The following is an 18,620-nucleotide window of genomic DNA, read 5'->3' as shown; positions in this document are numbered from 1 at the left end:
ATTCAGCCTAAAAAAACCTTCGATGCCAAAAACATAATTTTTACAACAAAAAAAAAAATTAAAAAATTAAAAATTTACTTTAAAAAAATTATTTCATGAACGGAGAATTCTTAAAAAATATTTGGAAAAAATTTTTAAAAATTTTCTGATTACATTTAAAAATTTTTGAGCTTTTTTGCAATTTTTTTTTAATTTAAAAATTTTAATAATTAAAAAAAATTAAAAATTTTTCCAAATATTTTTAAAGAATTATCCGTTCATGAAATAAAATTTTTTAAGTAAATATTTAATTTAATTTTTTTTTGTTGTGCGTTTAATTTTTTTTTAATTTTTTTGACACTATAACATTAATGAATTTTTAGATTTCTGCAAAATTAAAAAAATAAAAAACAAAATTTTTAAGAAACAATTATAACGTGAAATCACACTTTCCCGCATCTTCCCGTTAAAGCTTCGCGAGAAAGGCATCAAGGCGTGAGTAACAAACACTTCAAAATCCAATAAAATTTCGCTCGTCTCCTTGGAAAAACAACAAATTTAACTGTCTGCTCCGCAAAAAAACATGCAAACAACATAAAAAATATCGCAAACTTGAGTGCATGTCGCACACATTAACATTCGAGGATGCAGGGGGAAAAAAACAAACAAACGGGCGGAGAACGTGTGAGAGAGCTTTACACTCAATTTTAATATTTCTCTGCTCATCATTTACCTGTCTTGGCATGTTCACTTGACTCTCGAGCGCACATTTGTGAAGCATTTGCCATTTTGTAAATATTTATGTTTTTATATTTTTTCCTCCAACAACTTTTTTTTATGCACATAAATTTACTTTGTAACCGCATTACGTACAATCGTACTTCAAAGAGCGATTACCTCGGGTTTTATGTCTATTTTACGGAGCAATAAAACCGTTTTGTCTTCTCGATCGTTCTCGGAATTATTGCTTTTTGAATGCAAAAGTAGGTTATGACAGGATAATGATAAATATTTGATTTTCTCTTTTTTTTTTAACTTTAAATTCATGGAATTCACAAGAAAATTACTGCGAAAAGTGCTTCCAATTAAAAAAACGCGTTGCATAATAATGGTTTTATTGTAAATATAACTGAAGATGAGATACAACTTTTAATTAATTATCTTCTTGTTTACTGTTTCAGTATTTTTTTTTCACTATTTACTGTCCGTCACTTGAAATTAGAAAAATCGCGTTTCTCTCTAATTAAAAAATTCCCGGAAATATTTGTGACAAGCTGTGTTTCAACAATTTTTGCAAAAAAAAAGCGTTTATTTGCATATCCATCAAATACTCATTAACGCAATTTTTTATCTTCTTTGCCCAGAATTTTTTTGTGAGTCGTAAAAATGACCAAAATTATCTTCTTTTTGTTTGTTGTTTGGCAGTCACAAAAAACTCATAAAATAAAGTTTTTATTTAAATTTATTCATTTTTTTTATCGTGCCAAACCACACTGACTGATAAGACACACACAAGAGATAAAAGAGATTCAAAATGGAGGCTGTCATTGAATAAATGATCCAATTTCCATGCAATGATCATGCAGAAAAAAATCCAAATGGATGAAATAATTTATATATTTATGAATCAATTTGACGGCATTTTAATGAATGTCCTTGTTTTAAAATGTGTTAACTTGTACTAATGAATCGCAATTCGAATCAATATTAAAAATTAATTGCATGAACAAATTAAATTCAATCAATGTCAATAGATGATTGCATTGTTCACACTTAATTGAAAAGTAAATGTTTTTTTTAAATTTTATTTAATTTTTTTTTAATCTGAAAAAATTCGAAAAACGAACCAAATAAAAAATTTAAATGGAAATCCATCGCAAAATAATTTAATAAAAATTAAATTTTGTTGGAAAATAATTTTTTTAACTTTTTGTCCCATGCCCCATTTTGAAAGCCGAAAATCAAATGAGACAAAAAAAATGAAAATTTTATCCAAATTTAGCATAAATTTCCCTAATTATCCAAAAATTTTCATAATTTTTCAAAAAATAAAAAAAAAAATTTAAATTTTTATTCATGTTAAATTGAATGAATTTTTTTTCTAAAAATAATTTTTCAAACTAATGTTTTCAAAATTAAAAAAAAAATTTTTTTTAAAAATTATTTTCTTACATTTTTTTTAACTGTGAAAAATACGAAAACAAACCAAAAAATTTTTTAATGGAAATCCATCGCAAAATGATTTAATAAAAATTAAATTTTGTTGAAAAAAATAAAAAGTACTTTAGTCAAAAAAAACAAAGGATAAAAAACTCACAATGATGTAATTAAGCCAACTTGACTGAATGAATAATACAAAACGTAAGCAGCTTTGGTTCGTTTCATGCCAAATCTGTGTCCTCATAAATAATGAAATAAAAAAAAGAAAATTTACGCAAATTACCGTACAATTGAAGACTATTAAAAAAAATAAAATATTTACTACGTTTGTTACTTTTGACCCAATTATTATTTATTTGTGGCAGTAAATCAAGAACGTCCTTTGCATTCAATTCTGCTTTTATTGTTTCTTTTCATTTATTCTTTTCATTTGACGAGATTTTCTGGCATGCAGCAGTGTCAAGAGCAAAAACTTTTTAAAAAATAAACACAACTTAATGAATCATTATTATTAAAAAATAAATGTACAGAGCAAAAAAATAACAATAGCACTTTTGATGAATGAACTTCATAAATTTCAAGAATAACAAAACACTTTAAATTATACATAAATATGCTCGTCTTTCATTTTTTTCTGTTAGATTTGAAAAAATTTAGACTTTCATACACACAGAAAAAAAATAATTCTATTTATTTTTCGTAATTGTATGAATTTTATAGAGCAATTGTCTTAACACAATTTATTCTAATTATTTTTCTTGTTTTATCCTCATGAAGTTTTTGTCATGAAAATTCATCATATTACACATGTGACGAAAAAGTTTCAAGCAAAAAGGAATTTTGAGGTGTTGCGGCGGGCGTATGCGATAAATAACATCATGTATGTTTGTTCGTAACGAGAATGAAGTAAAAATTTCTTAAAATAATAATTTTAACGGTAATGTATGTAAACGTGTCGTTTCATGTAGGTACATTATTCACGTAAGAAGGAGACGTAATTCTTCTTTAGGTAATAAAACTCTTGCTCGTGTTTTTTTCTGCCGCCAACACAGCTAAAGAGAAGAAGCACAAAGAAACTTTTTGCGAAAAGTTAAAATTTGAAGATGTGTTTGTTGTGTTTGTAAGTTGTTAATGAAGATTTTTTTTTCGTTCTGTTCTGTTGAAAACATACAAGTTTCGGTGATAAAATGAAGAAAATAGAGCAAAAATAGAATATGAGAACAAAGTAAAGTTTTTTGATGAAATAAATTAATTTGGTGTTGTAATTAGTTTTAAGATTTAATGTTATGATTTTCACATCGACGCCTTTTTGTTTGAGGTTTTTATCATTTTCACACAGGTATTTTTTTGTCGTTTATATTCAAAATTTTTTATGTTTCAGCTCAGAAATTGATTTCTTGAACTATTTAGACCTTCAGTATTAATTTAAGCTAATTTAATTTTTTATTTTATAATTTTTTTATTTTTTAAATTATTATTTTTTTGTTTTTTAATTTTTTTTGTTTTTAATTTATAAATTTTTATTATTTTTTTTAATATTTTTTTATTAATTTATTATTTTTTAATTTATTAATTTTTTGGTTTTAATCTATAATTTTTTTTATTTTTTAAATTATTCTTTTTTTTATTTTTAAATTATTAGTTTTTTATTTTTTTTTAAATTATGAATTTTTTATTTAAAAAAAAAAAATACTACAGTTCGAATTTGTTTGTTAATTCAAGATACTTTATTGAAGTAATTTAAAAACAAAAAAAAAATCGATAAAATTTCTGCAACATTTTTGAATATATTGACGATCTGCCAAAAAAGTTATTATTGGCTACTGAAGAGTATCAGCATTCAGCAATAATAAAAATATGTTAGAAAAGTTCTCTTGTTTTAAAGGAGAGAAAAACAACAAAATCGCATTTTGAAACAAATTTCCCAAAAATTGTTAAGAGTTGTTAAGCTCTTCAAATCCCTAACAACGAACATCAATATGATGTCCATAGCTTAAAAAGGCTTTAAAATGTTGACTTTCATTGTTTGGTATCTGACACGAAACATGAAAAGAAAATAACAACAAACCCGAAAAACCGCAAAAAACACGAGAACGAAACTATCGAGATAATTTGATGCAAAATTTTTCGTCTGCATTAAAACACATTGCTGGCAACACTTGTTCTCTCGTTCCCGATACATTTTTCTCGTTACTGTCACCAGCATCATCATCGTCGTCGTCGTGTCGTTGAAGAGAGCATCAAATTTCTCAGAAATTTATTCAAATTAATTTGGTCGAGCATGAAACCCCATAAACCGACAAAATGCTAAATATGACAAACGAAGAATTATACGATGGTCAAGACAAAACAACTCGAAATATGTTAAATTACGGTCATCAGCATGCGATTTTCCGACAGCATGACAGGAGAGGAAAGTTTGTTGTGTTTCACTCCAAATATTATTCCTTACTGTGAAATGTTTTCTTTTTTTCTCTCTAAATATTTCTCGTTGCTTACGGGAACATCATGAGTTATTTGTTTTTTTTTTTTATTTCGAGTTGTGGTTTAACTTTTTGAATTATTATGTACAAAACAACAAAAATACAAATAAAAAGTTTTTTTTTTTTTTTCAAAAAGCATATCCGAACAACAAAACATGCAAAAGAAGGAGATTCTTGCTGTGTGAACGGATCACTTCCTAATTTTTTTCTTTTTGTTCTTTTTTAATGCTTTCTAATTCGAATTATATTGTTATCCTTTTTTTGTTGTTCTCGGATTTGCTCGCATTTGACTATAACATATAAGGCTGTTCCAAATTATTTTTTGAACTTTTTGTCCCAAAATTTTTTTCTCAAAACGACAAAAAAAATTAAATATTTTTTCATACAAAATGAGAAATATTAAATAAATTTTTGACCGTCGATCAATGTTTTAATTGTTTTTATTAATTTTTTTTAAAATTATTATTCAAAAAAAAAAAAAAAATCAAAATTGAAATGAATTTAAGAAAAAATATTTTTTTATTCTGTAAAAATATCATTTTTAGTAAAAAAGTTTATTTTTTTAAATTATTTAAAAAAAATTTTTTTTTTTCTTTAAGAACATAAATTTTTTTGAAAATTATTTTAAAAAAATGTACCAAAAAAGGTAATTTTTGACGAAATTTTTAACTTGAATTGGATTTTCAACTTTTGAAATGAGGCATGGGACAAAAAGTTCAAAAAAAAAAATTGGAGCGGCCTAAAGTAAATATTAAAAAAGGTAAAAAAGAAAAAAAAATCTCATAACTGTAGGTATCTATCCGCATTAAATTTCACAAACAGAATCCCCTTAAATTAAATGCCAATTTTGTTTGTTTTTGTTTTTTTTACGTTCAAAAGGGAGAATTTTAATAATCTGAAACATTTACGCGAATTTTATCAAAAGAGGATTACTTTATTTGATTATGATGAAGTACGTAATTAATTAAATTAAACGTCGTTGCAGTCTATAAAACAAATGAAAAAGAATACATTTTAGGTTCAATAATTTCGCTTTTGACAAATTTCCATGGAAATTCATGAGAAAAGATGAAAGCTCATTTACATGACATAAATTAACAAAAGAGAAAGATATATATTAGATTTTACTGCACGAAACATCGGGATAAGAGAAAAATCAAATCACAGAACGAGAAACAAGAAGAAGAACAACAAACATTTCGTAAAAAGACGTAAAACGTAATATAAAAGCAATTTCCTCATTTTTCACGTCATTTGGGAACGAACGACGAATTTCCGTACTTTTCATACTTCAACTTCCTCTTTGCTTCGGATCGCAAAACCACGCTGTCTCTGATTTTGTTGTCTGTGTGTCATTTTCAAATGAACGAACAAACAAACAACGGCGTGGCTGCAAGTTGTTAGCTATCTACATAATTTTTACAACACACAAGGCAAGAATAAAAAAAAAGTTGAAAATGAGGAGAGAACAAAAAAAAATTCGATTTCTTTTTGTGCCCATATTATGTTGCGTATACTGCTTATTTGTGTTGTTTACCTGTTCGACGAATGTATTTTGCACATAATCGGAGAGGGAGACACGAACAGAAGGCTAATGTTTATTTCATGGGAAGCAAATAGCAGAACGATACAGTTGAGTAGAGAGGAACGAGCATATCATTACAACACGAGACGAGGGAAAAACGGGGAGGCTTTTAAATTTAAATAAATTTTTAGTACAATGCGGAAAATGGAAGCAAAGCGCATTTTTTGACGGAGTACGAGAAAATGTAAAAAAAATATTTTAAATAAATGTTAAAAAAATATTTTGAAAAAAATATTAAAAAAATAATTAGGTAGGTAAAAAAAAATTAAGAAAATAATTTAAAAAAATTTAAAAAATTAAAAATAAAATAAAAAAAAAACTTTTTTTGGAGTTTTCAACTTCTAAAATAATTTTTAAAAAATATGAGCGAAAAATATCGAACACGTCATAACTAACATTTTTCTCTATGAAACATATGCTCTGAGACGTATAGTTTTCGAGATTACTTCTCAGAAACAAATTTTGTAGAGCAAAATCAATATAAAATTAAAAAAATGAAAAAATCAAAAGAAATGGTAAAAATGGACAAAACCGGATTTTTTTTTCAAAAATGTAATGCAACTCGAAAGCAACAACACATTATTAGTCGAATGCTTTTAAATGCAAAACGAGGAGAAAAAAAATGGGAAAAAGAGTAAAATTAGATTTTAAAAGTTAAAAGGGTTTTACATTAAATTTTTTTATTCTTTAAATGGGAATTTGGTTTTATTTTCTCTTTAAATGACTTTCTTTAATTAAGCTTTAAAATTTAATCATTTTTTAGTAAATGACAAAGTAACCGCAGCAAGTTTCAACAAAATCTTTGCTGCGTCAAAAATCCGAGACTGAATAAAATTAATATTAATAATCAAAAACAAATTAAACTTTTCAGAAATAATTTTCGGTTATGTCGTTCACTTTTGTGTCATGTCGCTCAAGTTGTCATTGCTTGTCTCGTTGCTTGAATGATGCCAAAAACATCAAAGACTAATAATAATTATTTTAACGGAGGATGAGGAACGCAAAAAAAAGTATTGATATCTTTTTGTCACACCTTTTTTCGTCTCAATGCTTTAAAAAAAAGACAACCCTCCGCCTTATTATCAGTTAAAACCTCTATAAATTCAATTTGCCTTTCGATAATGGCATCGCATTGACATTTACAGTGTCCAAAAGGATCTTGGTACTATTTTGATAAATTACCAACGCAAACCTTTTACCCTGAGGATCTTTTATTTTCGCATTTTTTCTCTTCCGAGAGAGCAGTTTGTTTGCAAATTTTGTATAATTTGCTTTTTGTGTTTGGGAAGACGAAGAAGAAAAAAAGGAAGCATAAGACGGAAAAAGGTGTGTCTCCGAAAGACGCATGGGAGAACGAGCAAAAGAGTAATGATCAAAAAAGCAAAAGTTTTTGTCTTTATATAATGCTGTTAGATTATCACATTTGAATATGGTGCGAATTTCGCACACACACACAGGGAAATCAATAAATCATAGCAGTGACATGATGTTGGTTTAGGATGGAAGTGAAAGGTGACAATGCAGGAAATTTGGGCTTGTGTTGCGTTCTGTGGTCGAAAAATGGCAATTTTTAATGGGAAATTTAAAAACTTGTCCAAATTTTTCTTTGAAGAATTAATTTGTATTTTTTTAATGAAATTTTGATGATATTTGCATTAAAATTCAAAAATTCCAAAATTCAAGCAAAAATTATTTTTAAAAGTAATTTGACCAAAATTGTAAAAAAATTATTATAAAAAAATATCAAAAAAAAAATAGTAAAAAAAATATTAAAAAAATTTATTCAAAAAATATTGTTTAAAGCTTTGAAGAAAAAATTTAATTTATAAAATTTCAATTAATTGTTAATTTAAATTTTAAATTTTTTATTTATTTTTTTTTTTGTGAAATTTTAAAGATTAATTAAATGCAAAATTTATTTTTAAAAATAATTTAACAAAAAATTAAAAAAAAAATTTAGAGTTTTGTTTGAAGAAAAAATTAAATTTTAATTTTTTTTGTAAAACTTTGGAGTTATTTTCATTAAAATCCTTCAATTTTAAGCAAAAATTATTTTAAAAAGATATTTAACAAATCCGTAAAGTAAAGGAAACGCCATTTTTGTTACTTTTTTTTTGCGAAATCCATTACAAGACACATTGTTCGCCTTTCCGGGAAGCTTGTAATAATTCAATATGAGAGCTCCATTAACGGATGTTAGCCACAAACACATACACAATTTGCGTTTCAACCAACCATCAAAGATGCAATTAGCAAACACAAAACTTGATGGAAACATCAAAAAAACTCGAGAGCGAGAGATTTTGCAAACATAAAACCGCACTCAATTTTCTGCCTCTTTTTCATGCAATCAAATCGGAATGTGTGCATCAAAAAGTTTATGAGTTTGCAACGCACGATCGAACCGAAATTTATTCGTCGATAAATTCCCTTTTTGCTGTATATTTATATGCGGAGCGATAAATTTTTGGGCAACAAACATCAATGAAGACATGACAGGTATTCAATTCAAGGTGAAGTGATGGAAACATGGGGTTTTTAAGGACAACCAACGCCTAACACACAAGACAATCAATATTCGAACAAAGCACTTTTATCCCTTTTAATGCCTTTTATACGCTTTTCATGTTGTCTGGCAAACCAATTTATAACGAAAGAGATCAAATTTGTGCCTTTGTGTGTGGGATTTTTCGACTTTTCAATAAGAGTCGCATTTTTAAACACAAACTGAGCGTTTAAGGGGATTATCCACAGAAGAAAAGGGCGTCGTCGTCGTGATAAAGAAACCATCAAATCTAGGCTAATAATCGGTACGATGTGTCATTTATGCTGAGCTTGCTAATTAATTTTGTCCCATGGTATGATATAAAATACTGTCGTCTCTCTTTTTCACTCTCTCTCTGTATTCAACGAGATTATAATCTTTGTTCCATTTTTTTCATGCACACTCGATACGATATTGATTTGTACGCCGCAGCATCCTCAAACCGGAAGTAAATAATTATATTCAGCAAAAGGGAGAAATCGATACCAAAGATGGATCTAATTGTTGTGTCATCTCACTTCAGTAAGCAATTTTGTGTTAAATGACATGTTTGATTAACCTTTCTGTCTGTCATTCAGTGCTCCTCTCGTTGTTATAGGTGACGATAGAAAAAATTGTGAAAAATTCATCGAGCGAACTGTTCGATGATGTTGTCTCGTCTATCGTCGAGTTAGGAGTAAATAATGGCAGGTGCGCATAATTTTCTACTTGCCTACCTATCTCTTGCCTTGCTGAAGTTATTCAATAGAACTTATGGCAATGAATGGAATCAATTTATTAAATTCATCGGAAAATTCTACATAAATTCGATCGTCGTCGCACAATACAGGCAAAATATGTGTGAGCCAAATAGAATTTTACCTGTGAAGAAAAAATTCATCGTTGTAAATAAATATTTTACACGTCAAAAGCACTTCCTGATCAATGATGTCAATAAATAATTTGATTATTAAATTTATTACGGCAGAGAAGCCTTTTACAATTTAATTTACTCTCGATAGAGTAAATTTTGTTGTTGCGTAAATCAATCAGGGCTTAGATAATCAGAGGAAAAATTAGATCACGGTTGACAGAATTGATGCATGGCTTTATATAACGACAATTGAATGAACAAGACAGAAGTTGAATAACTTTAACGTATTTTCATTCATATGGAATATTTGGATTTAGAAAATCTGAATAGATAAGATGCTTTGACTTATAAAGCCTATTGTCAAAACATATGTAAAATGGACCGAACAAGCTTTTGAGTAAGACCGAGATACGAAAGACGTCATGTTGTAATAACATTTGTGAATAAAATGAATGAATAGATCAAAAACTTGCTGTATGTGTCAAAACTAAGCTTCTTATCACATTTGTTCATATACTGAAATATATTTCTTAAAGAGAATAATATAAATTTTGAATCTTCATATTGACTTTAGACAAAAGTCTGTCTAAAAAAAAACATTTTCTGAAAATTTTACTTAAAATTTTAATTTTTCCTTTGGTAAGGTTTATTTTCCCATATTATCGTAATGGTTATAATGGTAAAAGAAAAAAACTGTTGAAAATGCAAATGAAGCGAAAAAATTAAGAGAAAACTTATTTTGAAGTTAAAAGTAAAAATTTTTCTTAAATTTACGTTTTTTATTAATTTTTTTAATTTTTTGATAAAAATTTATGAAAATACGATAAAAATACAAAAATTAAGTTTTTTTTTTATTTTTTCCTTTTAATTTTTTTGTTTAAATTTTTTATAAAATAAAAATACAAAATTTTTCTCAAATTTAAGTTTTTTCATTTTTTTTTAATTTCTTGTTTAATTTTTTTATAAAATAAATATATATGAAAATACGATAAATATACAAAATTTTTCTTAAATTTTCTTTTTATATTTTTTTTTGTTTAATTTTTGATATAGTAAAAAAAATATGAAAAACACAAATTAAAAAAAAAATTCAAAATTTTCAGATAAAAATTTTCAAAAATAATAATTAAAAAAACTAAGAAAACGAGTTTAACTTCTTTTTTCGTCTGAAGAAAAAAAAATTAAAATTCTCTCTGAATTATCTACATTACGGTATTCTTACAAAAATATAATATTTAATAATATGTTTAAATTAAATATAATTAAATTTTAACATAATTTATTTTAATGCAAAATTTAATATTAAAAGAAAAAGTTGAAATAAGCAAAATTATGCATTTAAAATTTATTTGAATTTATTTTATCAAAGCTCTTTAAATTTTGCCATTTAAACTCTTGTTCGATCGAAATAACGAGATTTCTCGAACGCTCGTGTTGAATCACGTGCAAGTCGTTGCCATGCAACACATATATCATAAACTTTCTTTTCGATAAATAAAATCTATGTCAACAATCATCTTCGTTTGTTCTATTTTCATGTTTTTTTCTTCACTTCCTCAAACATTTTTGCATAATAATAATTTTTCTTCTTCTCTGCCTCAGCAGCATTCAACTCGTTATTTCATTTCATTTCAGTTTGAGAGGAATATTTATTTTACTCATGTCGTATCCTTAAATCAAACATTTCCAATATATATACGACAAATCGGGTGCACTTTTTATTCACTCTTCCGCTCGTCGCTCGTCGTGCTTTGTTTTGTGTGTGTATCGATGCTTTTAAAATAAAATAAAATTGATATGCATAAAATGTACAAAAGACGAAATATATAATTTTTTTGTGCCACACATTCCGTGTTTTTTATTGTTGAGGCAAAAAAAGAGGAAAAAAAACGCAAAACGTGCATTATATTGCCAAACAAAACGTTATAGGATTTCATTCATCAATAACGATCGTAAACATATTGGATTGGTTAGTTATGGGAGTTATTTTTTGTTTTTAGCATACAGCTTTGTTTGCGTGTTCACAAGCACCAACAAAGAGAGACACACAATAGACTTGCTTGCGGTAATGTCAATAATATTAATGAACAAAACGGAAATTGGTCAAAATATTTGTTTGTTGTCCTGCAGGATCCTTTAAAATGGTAATTTTTGATATATACAAAATTTCATGCTTTGTCCTGTTTTTGCTTTAAAATGACATTTCTTCGAGTTGTATTAGAAAAAGCTACTTTCATCATTTATGTATCCTCGGGGACTTTGCATCTCATTCAGACTTTTCTCCCTGAAAATAATGTTTTTCATAAAATTTTCATCAAAACACATAAAGTTAAATGAAGTGAATATGAGCTGAGTTTAATGACTTTTCTCCTGCTTTCGCAAAAATAAATAATAATGTCTCTCAATACATTTTCTGTTTTTTTTTTAAATTTTATTTTATTCATTAAAAAAAGTTTGAGTCGTAATTAAAATATTTTTAATTGATAAGTTTTTTTTCTGAGAACAGAAATGCAATTAAATCCCCTGATGTGTTATTAAATTTCATTTAACTCGAAAAGCACCTTTATAACTATTTATTTATTTATTACAAAAAAAGGTCTTGCAATTAATTTCTAAGCATTTTCCTTCGTATACCTGACATAAAATTGACCAACTTATGATGCAACAGTATTTCGTTCATCATTATTGAAGTAATAAAAGCTCATTTTTACGTGTTTTTCTCTTCTTTTTTCTTATTTTTTTCCTCGTCACGAGAGAAAATAATAATTACGGTGTGGTAATAAAATTTTAAAAATATAAAAAAAAAATTCTTTGCTCCATAATGAAATAAAAATCGCTCTTTTTTTTCGCAGTACTTGAGAATTTTTTATTATTTTCTGTGTCTTTCAAGCTAACCTCATAAGAGAGAGAAAACTCGACCAACTCGAGTGTGAGAGGAAATTTTTCACATTAAAAAGGTAACATTACGTTGTAAATTTATTATATTTTCTTTTTTATTTATTTTTTCTTTTTTTTTCAACATGCTGCTTGCGCTAACCACAACTGCACACATGTGACCAAGTGAGTTTAATTTTTTGTACTAAAAACCTCATTTAAAAAAATAAGGAGTGAGAACTGAAATATTCTCCATTTCCGAGACCTATGTAACAGATTTGAAGCATAAAGAGAAAAAAATCGCCAATTTCGCACCTTTTCAAAAGGTCTTCCTGAAGCGAAAACTTACAAAAGCGAAGCAAAGGAAAGGGAAGCAAATAAAAATCAGAATCATCATGAAAGAAGAAGTAAAGGGAAAATACCGGTCCGGGTGAAAATCATAATAATAAAGCATAAAAGGAAGAGATATTTTACGTGAAAAACAGGAGAAAAATGATGATTATGATAGGCACTACAGTAAACTAAGCAGATACTGATACAACAAAGAGGGAAAAAGGCACGACTCATTAACTGTTAATGAAATTGCGTTTTCTTGTCCCTTTTTTCGCGGCGCGTTTTATCTGCTTCACCGAAGAAAAAAAAAACAACAATACCAACAACTTCGAGGAAGGAACTCAATGACTCGCACTTTTTTCTCGTTTTGATGTCCTTTGTTTAGCAAATTTGAACTTAAAACGACAAAAAGAGAGTCTAATGAACTTTTAAAATGATTTTATATTGTTTATATGTGTTTTTTTCTGTTTAGCTAAACTGTTGCCTCTTTTTAAGCTTTTAAGACATTTTCGAGCATTTAGAAGAAAAAGGAAAAAAATTGCCATGCATTCAATTTGCAAGCAAACAACACTTTTACACACAAAAGTTGTTTATTTAGGCAGCAACTTTTTATGTACATCTGTGACCAACCTGGAAAATTTGTCTTTTTATTGCGAGCGAAAGTAGTAAACGGAGAAAGGCGCAGATGATACAAAAACACAGATAAAGTGTCTTTTTAAGAAGAGAAGATTTTCGGTAATAAAACCCAAAGAATACGTTTTGACGATGAAAAATTGTTTGAGCAAAGGTGTGAATATTTTGACTCGTTATTATGAAGTAAGAATTTAAATCAACAATTAGTTGGTTAAGTTATTAAAAAAATTAAAGAAACATCAAATTAAGAAGTAATTTTCTCTGATTGGGTAAATTGTGTTTTGTTGTATTTTTTCATCAAATAAATAATTTTTTTTTTAAATAAATATATTCAAATAAAATTAATATTTTAATTTTTTTTGAGGATTTTCATAAAAAAATATTTTTTTAATTATTTAAATTAATTAACTATTATTAATTTTTTAAAATATTTAAATTTAACTTAATTTTAGTTTATATTATTTTCAGATTTGAACACAAAATTAAAAAAAAAAATTTTTAAAAATAATTAATTTAAATAAATTATGTAGATAAAATAAATTAAAATAAAATAAATTAATTAAATAAATTAATTTTAAATTAATTAAAATAAATAAAAATAAATATATTATATTTAATTTGTTTTTTTTATTAATTTTTTTTATTAAATTTATTATTTTAATTTAAAAAATCATAAATGATGATAAAATTGCATTTTACAATAACAATTTCGTTAAAAAATGACATTTGACACTAACAACCAAAGTAAAATTCCGAGAGCAACTATCATTTTCAGCAATTATCTTGATCATAATAGCACTTCAGACACTTTAACCTCATTTAAAAAGTTTTTGCATGATGATAATTTAATCAAAACCGCTAAAAAATTTACATAATTTTGTTTAAAACTTCATTAAATGTATTGTTTCGAGAGAGAAGCAACGAGCGAGCGAAGCAACTTTAAACAGCATGCCTTGTCACAAAAGCAAGATAAAAATAATACATAGATTAATGATAAGAAAAAGGTACTCTTGAAACGTTAAAAGGGTTCTCATAACAAAAAACATCAGCAAAGACAGACGAAAAAGTGTCTAAGTGGCATTTTAAAAATAATTCCAAATGAGTTTTCTGAAATCACAAAACATGACAATACACAATTTCAGCTCTTGCTTGTGTCTGACGTTTTTCCTGTCATGTGAGCGCAAAGAGGAATTATAAATGACATTGAACAAAAAAAAAAAGAGGAAAACATGAAAAATCTTAACCGAACCATTGTTGAAACGTTTATTTATTATGAGGAAGTCGTCCTCTACATATTTAATAAATGTTCTTTGTGTCAAGCAGTGTAAGAATAAGTATGTTTGTTTCCTGCTTGTTTGTTGGTTTGCTTCGTTATCGGATTGTTTATTTCACATTTCTTGAACAAAAGCGAGGAAAGCACTCAAGAAACGTATATTACGAGTTGATGAATGAGCTTAAACATTTTTTCTTAAAAATTAATTTAATATTTTTGAAGTAAATGCTCAAAAACATCGTTCGGAACATTAATCATTCGGAGAGAAAACGAACAAAAGCAAAGAAATGCAATATCAAGAGGGATTTTAAAAGTATTTAATAAAGCGACGATAGTTGCACATCAAATCCATGCCTCGGTTCTCCATCAACGCGCAATTATTATTTTACGCAAGAGTCCTTAACTGAATTAATCAAGACAAATTGGCGCCAGTAGCAAAACAAAAACAGCATTGTTGTTATAATAAATTAAAGCAATTCGATAGACTGTCTTTTGAATGTGAGCGAAAAACAAAAGAGGAACGAACTCGATCTCGTCATTAATTATTGTCATCAAAACATTTCCATCCATCGAGAGAGAGAACGAGATATGATCTATTGTTAATTTGGTTTGATGTGACACGACAACCATCAATATTTGTTTAACTCGTCGCATGTTCGTTTAATTTCGGATTAATTTTGAAATCTCTTAAACAAACCGAACAAAAGCCCAAATCCTATTATTGAAATTACAAATATTGGTGCAACACAATAAAATGTCGGAAGAAAGAGGAAACGTTGTAATGAACTTTTTGCTCTGTTGAACTCAATTAAGGAATTGAACTTTCTGCCTTATTTGCGGAATTAATTACAGTTTCCGGAGAAATTTAATTAATCTTTCGCAAAAAGTCAAATAATTTTTTTCCGAGAATTGTAGTTATGAAAAGTTTGAGGCAATTTATTATAAAAGTCTAAAAATCAAGATATTTTCTCTCAAATGTAATTAAATTAAGCAAATATTACATCAAACTTTGGTACAAATACGAAATTTACTCTTATGATGCAAATTGGAAACACAAATAAAATTTTACATGTTCAACAATTTATTTTCTAAAAATTTCAATTTATCTCTCAGACAAAAAGGATAAATATCATAACTGCAGTTTTTGACAAAATTGAGTTAGGAATGAGAAAATATGCGAGATTTCAATAATTTTTTGAAAATATGAGTTTTTAAAAATTTATGACTTTAAAATTAAATATTTATATATAAATAAATTGCATAAAATTAATTTATAAATTATTTTTTAAATTTTTAAAAAACATTTTTTTATCTTAAAATTTTCACTTTATTTTTTTAAGTTTTAATATAAATAATAAAATTCTTTTAAAAAGTTATTCAATTTATAAATTATGTACAATTTAATTTTGTAAAAAAAATAAATTGCATTAAATTAATTTTGCAATTTTATTTATAATTTTTTTTAAATATTATTTAAATAATTTTTTATTTAATATTATCAATTTATTTAATGCATTTAATTTTGAAATAAATTTTAATTTTCATTAAAAAGTTAATTCAAAATGTTTTTAAATTTTATTTTATTATTGCAAAAAAGGCAATTTTAACTTAAAAATTTGGAAAAATTTTAAAATTGAAAGACTTTCAAAATTTCACTTTTATATGAAATTTGGATCAATTGTGCGATTTATCCTTTTCGCTCGGGATATGAAAATAGCATAGAATTGCTGTGAGCATTCCGAAATGAAATTAAAAACTTTAAAGGACCATGCAAAAGATTATCCTGCGTTGTTGCTGAATCATAACAATATTCTCACGCAGTCATAACAACGAACGAAAAAAAAATCCTTTTTTTTGCTCCCCCATGGCGCAAAATATTCACAAGTGTAATGGAACATGACATGTGAATCTAAGTAAAATCCAGTTTTTTTTTTGTATTTTGAATGAATGAGGAAAAAATATTTTACTCGAGAGGATTAAAGATAAGTCTTCTCATCGTCTTCCTCGTTGATGTCGGTGCGATTTGAATATAACGCATGGCATCTCATCTGATCTAATATTAACGTGATGCCGTTGATGATGTAGTATAATAATAAAAGTTAACTAAACTTCACTCTGCTGTCATTTAAGGCGGTGTGTAATAAGACGACACAATTGACTTTGACTTGACATGCGAGAGAAAGTTTTTCGCACTTTCACATAATAATAATAATTAAACTATCGTAGATTTTTATCTGGCCCATGTGATTTTTTCTTGCGTTTGTCGTCAAATATTCATGATTCATTACACGGAGTGTTAAATAATGCAATGGCAACGTACCTATTCGAATGATATCCGGGAGCGCATCCACATATCTGATGCTTATTTGCAGCACGAATGAACATATCACAAATATTTTATTCATTTTTTTACTAAATCTAGTTGATTTTCTTGCGTTTTCTTTCATTTTTTCTTTTTATTCAATATTTTTTCATGCAATTCACTTGGTTGGTATTTTGCTTTATCCTTGAATTCATCAATTTCCACATATTTTAATCACATTTTCATCCAATTATTGCGTTCTTTTTGTCGTATTCTTCACGTTCCTTGACGCAAAATCACTTTTTTGCTCCGTTTTGGGCGGAAAATTGGAAAAATATTTGCTCTTTAGTAACACACACACAATTTTTCCTAATTTCTTTTGCACGAATTCCTTTTCGGTTTTGTCAATGCTGCACCTAAAACGAAACTGAGATGAAATTCGTCTCGCAGTAATGTATATAAATTAAGATTTTCTCACTTGCTCCTTGACAACGCAGCATCGCGCAATCGCCGCTTCTGTCAAAAACGGTTTGTTTTGGAATTCCTGTAGGCAAGGTACGGCGGATGAACAGCTGATTCGATGAGGCTCTCTCTCAACTTCTTTTTTTAAAAGCATTGTTCAAGAGAAAGTTCTCCCTCCGGTTCGCAAGTTTTGTGATGATGATGATAAAACAACAATACACTGTTAAAAAAATCCTTCAACCGAAAACGTGTCATGTGAAAGATTTCGAGGAAATTCGTCTCTCTTCTATTTATTGTTGTTGTTGTTACCCACAAAAATTTCGCGAATAAGGACAGGAAACAATTACTTCAAAAAAAAAGTATCTACAAAAAAGTAATAAGATTAATTAATATTTGATTATCTGATATAAATACTTCAATACTTACACGAAAATGAAGAAAAAACGAAAAAGCAAGAATTCCGAGAAGGAAAAGTTGTTTGTCTAATCTCTTACGGTCAATTTCCTTTTCATCATCTATTTTAATGAAACAAAAATAAAGTTTATTAGTCGAAAAATTCCGTCAGACCCGCTCATATCATGTTATACGAAAATTGAAAAAAAATAATAAAAAAAAATATTTGAAAAAAAATATTTAAAAAAAAATAGAAAAACATTTTTTTGAAGTTTTTTTTTATTATTTTTTTTAATCTAAAAATGATTTTAAAAGTTGAAAACTTCAAAAAAAAAAAATTTTTTTTCTATGTTTTTTTATATTTAAATTATTTTTCAAATTGTTTTTGAATATTTTTTAATTTTTTCAAAAATATTTTTTAACATTTTTTTGACATTTTTTCAAATATATTTTTTTATAATTTTTTTAAATATTTTATAGTTTTTTAATTAAAGAATTGATTGATATTTTTCAAATATTTGCTTCACTTTTATCCATTTTTTTCGCGAAAAACATCTGGCACGTCATAACTAACATTTTTCTCCATGAAACATATGCTCTGAGACGTATAGTTTTTTCACACACTGATCGCATTCACATTTTTGAATGAAAATACAATATTAAAAAAAATGATAAAAATATTACATTTTTGTTTTAAATGAATATTACATTAATTAGGTTATAATTGCTTTTATTTTTCATCGCA

The 18,620-nt window shown here is 26.6% G+C and overlaps 1 protein-coding gene across 1 annotated transcript in view; it reads right to left on the bottom strand.

Moving 5' to 3' along the window:
* The window catches only part of LOC134836072 (glutamate receptor ionotropic, kainate 2-like), a 59,384-nt gene extending 42,035 nt beyond the window's left edge, over positions 1–17,349 (bottom strand). The window contains exon 1 of the mRNA XM_063851252.1: positions 17,039–17,349. Coding sequence (XP_063707322.1) covers positions 17,039–17,165 — 127 coding nt within the window. The 5' untranslated portion in view covers positions 17,166–17,349. The remainder of the gene's footprint in view (positions 1–17,038) is intronic.
* Positions 17,350–18,620: the final 1,271 nt, after the last annotated feature.

Source organism: Culicoides brevitarsis, chromosome 3 (genome assembly GCF_036172545.1).
Source record: "Culicoides brevitarsis isolate CSIRO-B50_1 chromosome 3, AGI_CSIRO_Cbre_v1, whole genome shotgun sequence".
Taxonomy (NCBI): Eukaryota; Metazoa; Arthropoda; class Insecta; order Diptera; family Ceratopogonidae; genus Culicoides; species Culicoides brevitarsis.
The sequence above is the reverse complement of the archived record's forward strand: the minus strand, read 5'-3'. Positions and strand labels throughout refer to the sequence as shown.